The 6,000-nt window shown below is 48.8% G+C and overlaps 1 protein-coding gene across 3 annotated transcripts in view; it reads left to right on the top strand.

The window, feature by feature from the left end:
* Positions 1-3,035: 3,035 nt before the first annotated feature.
* The window catches only part of LOC127587025 (sorting nexin-32-like), a 43,033-nt gene continuing 40,068 nt past the window's right edge, over positions 3,036-6,000 (top strand). Inside the window, exons 1-2 of one of the 3 annotated variants that reach the window (XM_052045157.1) lie at positions 3,036-3,795; positions 5,674-5,738. In XM_052045157.1, coding sequence (XP_051901117.1) covers positions 5,730-5,738 — 9 coding nt within the window. In that variant the 5' untranslated portion in view covers positions 3,036-3,795; positions 5,674-5,729. Of the gene's footprint in view, positions 3,796-5,673; positions 5,739-5,794; positions 5,940-6,000 lie in introns of those variants that run through there. The other 2 variants (XM_052045155.1, XM_052045158.1) reach the window with 2 other exon arrangements.

Here is a 6,000-nt window from a genome sequence, read left to right as displayed (position 1 = left end):
TTATTTAATTACTTGAATTAAAATTCCCCAGCTGCCCTGGTGTGATTCCAACTCTTGTCCCTGTTCAGGACTTTGTAAATTATACTAAAGTTCACTGGGGGTTGACAGAGAGATCTTTAGACTTGGGAAGTGGCCGCATAAATGGAAGGCAAACACAGATACAATTGAATGGGGTATTCAGGAGAAGTTTCTGCTATGAGAGGTTGGACAAACCTGGATTATTTGCTCTGGAGCGTCAAAGGTGTAGGGGAGACATCATAGAAGTTTATTGGTATTGGTTTATTATTGTCACTTGTACCGAGGTACAGTAAAAAGCTTGTCTGACAAACCGATTCTACAGGTCAATTCATTACACAGTGCAGTTACATTGAGTTAGTACAGAATGCATTGAGGTAGTACAGGTAAAAACAATAACAGTACAGAGTAAAGTGTCACAGCTACAGAGAAAGTGCAGGGCAATAAGGTGCAAGGTCACAACAAGGTAGATCGTGAGGTCATAGTCCAGCTCATCGTCTAAGGGAACCGTTCAATAGTCTTATCACAGTGGGTAGAAGCTGTCCTTAAGTCTGGTGGTACGTGCCCTCAGGCTCCTGTATCTCCTACCTGATGGAAGAGGAGAGAAGAGAGAATGACCCAGGTGGGTAGGGTCTTTGATTATGCTGGCTGCTTCAGCGAGAGGTAAAGACAAGAGTCCAAGGAGGGGAGGTGGTGTCCGTGATGCGCTGGGCTGTGTCCACAACTCTCTGCAGCTTCTTGCGGTCTTGGACAGAGCAAAAATAAAGTCTTGGGCAGAGTTTATAAAATTATGAGAGGTATAGATAGAGTAGACAGTCAGAATATTTTTCCCAGGGTAGAAATGTCAAATACTAGAGGGTGTGCGTTTAAGGTGAAAGGGGGAAAGTTTCAAGATGTGCAGGGCAAGTTTATTTTACACAGAGAGTGGTGGGTACTTGGAACAGGTTGCCAGGGAAATGGTGGAGGCAGATACGATAGTCGTGCTTAAGAGGTTTTTAGATACCTACATGAAAAGTCGGCAGGCATGGTAGTGTAGCGGTTAGCGTAACACTATTACAGTGCCAGCGACACGGGTTCAATTCCGGCCGTTGTCTGTAAGGAGTTTGTACGTTTTCCCTGTGTCTGCGTGGGTTTCCTCCGGGTGCTCCGGTTTCCTCCCACATTCCAACGACGTACAGGTTAGGAAGTTGTGGGCATGCTATGTTGGCGCCAGAAGCATGGCGACACTTGCGGGCTGCCCCCAGAACACTCGACACAAAAGATGCCTTTCACTGTGTGTTTCAATGTACATGTGACTAATAAAGAAATCTTATAAAAAATATGCAGGGAATAGAGGGATATGGATCATGTGTAAGCAGAAGGGTTTCGTTTAATTTGGCATCATGTTTGGCACAAACATCGTGGGAAGATAGACCCCTCTCACCTGGATGTCCATCACCTGATCTCACCTCTCCCCTGCCTGCGTGTGCTCCTCCACTTCCCCCTCACCCTTCCCCCACCTCCTCATGCTGGCTTCTGCCCTCTCCCTTTCCAGTCCCGATGAAGGGTCTCGGCCCAAAACATCGACTGTTTATTTCCCTCCATGGATGCTGCCTGACCTGCTGAGCTCCTCCAGCACTTTTTGTGTATTGCTCCAGATACATCCAGCATCTGCAGAATTGCTTGTGTCATCGTTGTCCGAATGGCCTCTCCAGTGCCGCATTGTTCTATGTTAATCACTTCCCTTCAGCCATTCGGTTCTTGAACCAAGTGGCACAACCCTCATCACTAGAGTTTAGCAACACTATGACCACTTTTATTACTTTGCACTTAAGTGGACTTTTTAAAAATTCTACTTGTGCTCTTTCTTATAAAAATTGTGCATATTTTAATTTTTAATTCATGTTTTTTTGTGAATGCTGCTTATATGATGCTATGTGCCTGTGATGTGGCAGCAAGTAAGTTTTTCATTGCACCTGTGGACACATGGACTTATGCACGGGACAATAAACTTGACTTTGACTTTGACCTCCACACCTGGACCCGGACGTCACCCTCACCTGTTTGATAGCATGCCCATGATGTCATCCCAACACCTGGATCCCGACGTCACCCCTCGTAATTCACGCCACCGAAGCCGTGACGTCATCCCAACACCTGGATCCCGACGTCACCCTCACCTGTCTGATAGCACGCCCGTGACGTCATCCCAACACCTGGATTCCGAAGTCACCCCTTGTAATTCGCGCCACCAAAGTTGTGACGTCATCCCAACACCTGGATCCCGAAGTCAGCCCTCGTAAGTCGCGCCAATGAAGCCGTGACATCATCCCAACACCTGGATCCCAACGTCACCCTCACCTGTCTGATAGCACGCCCGTGACATCATCCCAACACCTGGATCCCGACGTTACCCTCACCTGTCTGATAGCACGACCGTGACGTCATCCCAACACCTGGATTCCGAAGTCACCCCTTGTAATTCGCGCCACCAAAGTTGTGACGTCATCCCAACACCTGGATCCCGAAGTCAGCCCTCGTAAGTCGCGCCAATGAAGCCGTGACGTCATCCCAACACCTGGATCCCAACGTCACCCTCACCTGTCTGATAGCACGCCCGTGACATCATCCCAACACCTGGATCCCGACGTTACCCTCACCTGTCTGATAGCACGACCGTGACGTCATCCCAACACCTGGATTCCGAAGTCACCCCTTGTAATTCGCGCCACCAAAGTTGTGACGTCATCCCAACACCTGGATCCCGAAGTCAGCCCTCGTAAGTCGCGCCAATGAAGCCGTGACGTCATCCCAACACCTGGATCCCAACGTCACCCTCACCTGTCTGATAGCACGCCCGTGACATCATCCCAACACCTGGATCCCGACGTCACCCTCACCTGATAGCACGCTCGTGACGTCATCCCATCAGCTGGATCCCGACGTCACCCTCACCTGATAGCACGCTCGTGACGTCATCCCAACAGCTGGATCCCGACGTCACCCTCACCTGATAGCACGCCCGTGACGTCATCGCAACACCTGGATCCCGACGTCACCGCTCGTAATTCGCGCCACCGAAGCCGTGACGTCACCCACGCCGGAGCCGTGACGACACCGCCTCTCCTGGCTCCGCGAAGCGCTGCTCAAACTTCCCGCCCAAACGAGAATCTTCCGCGGAGGCTGGCGGGAGCTGGGCCGGTCAGCTGACGGGGCCGCTGGAGGAGGCAGTCAGTCTGGAAATTTCTCTCCCCGGAGTTCAGTCAAACAGTCTCTCCGTCAGAAATCGAAGTAAAACTATCGGGATGTTCGGTTCCCACTCTTAAACCACATATTTAGTTAACAATATTACATAGACTTTTCTTAACTTCACTTCCCCCATTAAAGGAGAAAATCATCCTCTTGAATCCCGTGATGTTTTGAAAAGAAAGGCTTTTTTTATGGCTTTAGTCACGTTAAGCCGGGCGGGTGGGTAGAGAGTTAAAATAATAATTATTACCAAATACAAAACTGTGTGATACCTGTTTACCCTTAAGAACGGGGCGGACCGCATTTGATTGACGGGTGGGGAAGACCAATGGGAGGCAGAGAGGCGAGCGGCCGAGCCAATCGGAGAAGCGACGGGGCGAGCAACCGAAGAGGCGTGCGCGTTAACAAGAGGGCGTGCGGCTGTTCGCGGGCAGTCTGGACCTCCCACCCGTTTGAGGAATCCTCCCAGCCTGGACTGGAGGAGCCCAGGTCAGCAGAGCACAAGCAGCCATGGAGGAGCACACTCACCTGTTCGAGGGGGAAGACTACAAGGTAATGTCTTTTAACGAACAACCCGAATAAACAAAGTAAAACCCTTTTGCCTTCGTCCGTAAATCAGCAGACCTGTTAAGAAATGGGTCAGCTGATGCAGGCAGTCGTGCTGAGAGGGAGAGACAGTGCTCTGTAATCTGCACTTTAATTTCATTTGCAAAGAAGCAACTCTATTTTAACATTTTTAAACCTCTTACTCATTAAATCCTCCAGTCTATGCACTCCCTCCCTTGCATTTTGCTGCCTGCAGTCAATTGCAATTTGTTTTTTGTTTAACATTTGATAATTCCACCCCCCCCGACTTATCTTCAGTCTGCGTTTGTTCTGTTTGTCTGTCTGTGCCTCTGTCCTTTTTTTCCTGTTCCCACACCTCCTGTTGTTGTATCTAATGAATGGAATCACCGAGTACTATTCCTGCCTCCTGACAGCCCCCCCCCCACCCGATTTAAGGGAGCTGAGCCCCATAAACTAGGCCACTGTCAGAAGGGGCCGTGCAGAGGGAGAGCTACGTGTTTGGAGTGGGGTACTGTTTAATGGGGAGGTGTTAAACCAAAGCCCTGCCTTCCCTTGGGGGTGGATGTGAAAGATGCAATGGCCACCATTGGTAGAAGAGTTACAGTTTTGGTCTCCCTGTTACAGGAAAGAATTTACTAAACTGGAAAGTCTGCAGAAAAGATTTACCAGGATGTTACTAAACTGGAAAGTCTGCAGAAAAGATTTACCAGGATGTTGCCTGGACTTGGGGGTGGGGGGGGGGGGTGGAGGGGGATTGAGTTACAGGGAGAGGTTGCGTAGACTAGGACTTTATTCCCTGGAAGGTAGGAGATTGAGGGGTGACCTGGTAGAGTTATAGAAGGGGCATTGGCAGGTTGAAAGTGTGCGGTCTTTTTCCCAGGGAGGGAGTGCTAAAAAGAAGAGGGCATAGGTTTAAGATCGGAGGAGAGAGATTTAAAAGGGACATCAGGGGCGGCAACTTCACACAGAAGGTGGTGCATATTTGGAATGAGCTGCCAGAAATAGTGGTCGAGGTGGGCAAATTTAGCAATGATTAAAAGCTATCTAGATAAGTACGTGGATGGGGGAGGTTTAAAGGGCTATGGGCCAAACACAGGCAGATGGGCCTAGCTTGCTAGGCAACATAATTGATGTGGATGATTTGGGCTGAAGGGCCAGTCTCCATGCTGAATGTCTCTATGATGGCTGGGAACTTCTCCTTTTCCCCTCAACCATCACAGAGATGCAAGAGACTGTGGATGCTGGAATCTGGAGCGACAAACGATCTGCTGGAGGAACTTAGTGGGTCGAGCAGCATCTGCTGGGGTGGGAAAGAATTGTCAAAAAATCTCCTCGTACCTTGAGTCTATCCTGTCTCCTCTTGTCCAATCCCTTCCCACTTCATCTGAGACACCTCACATGCCCCCTTTTAACAACTTCCAATTTCTCGGTACCCACCACCCCACCTTTATCCATCGCGGAGGAGGTACAGGAGCCTGAAGACCCACACTCAACGATTCAGAAACAGCTTCTTCCCCTCCGCCATCAGATTTCTGAACGTTCCATGAACGCTACCTCTTTTTGTTTTGCATTATTTGTTTCTTTAATTTTATAGTAATTTTGTCTTTGCACTGTTCTGCCACAAAACAACAAATTTCACATCATACAAGTCAGTGATAATAAGTCGGAATCTGATTCACTGGATGTCCAGTCCTGCCTATATCTCCCAATGCCACCTACCTGGCTCAACCTGCCCATTGTCCTTTACCCTTCCTCAGTCCACCAATCACCTCCAGCTTCTGTTTTGCCACTGGTCATCTACCCTCTCGGCCCTGATGCAGGGTTTTAACTGGAAACATTGACAATTCCTTTCCTCCCCAACAGATGCTGCTCGGTCTGCTGAGTTCCTCCAGCTAGTTGTCCTCAACCACCAGCACTGAATGATCCAGGTCACTTTTAAATTTCCTTTCTACCTGGGAAAAGCTTCTGTGTGCAAACTGGTTGCAACTTTTCCAATATTTCACCTCTATCTTTGATACTTTGTTGGCTGATAGAAATGTTCTGAGAGCTGAACTAGACTTGATGGGCCAAATACCCTCCCATTTCATGAGAAATAGGAATAATGTCTTGGTACTTCCTGACAGGGAGAGGCAAGTTGTTTGCATTTCTCCAGATCCTTTTCAATTTTTGTTTTAATTATTGTATTAGATT

The sequence above is a fragment of the Pristis pectinata genome, chromosome 38 (genome assembly GCF_009764475.1).
Source record: "Pristis pectinata isolate sPriPec2 chromosome 38, sPriPec2.1.pri, whole genome shotgun sequence".
In the NCBI taxonomy this organism is placed as follows: Eukaryota; Metazoa; Chordata; class Chondrichthyes; order Rhinopristiformes; family Pristidae; genus Pristis; species Pristis pectinata.
This window is presented reverse-complemented; position numbering and strand designations above follow the sequence as displayed.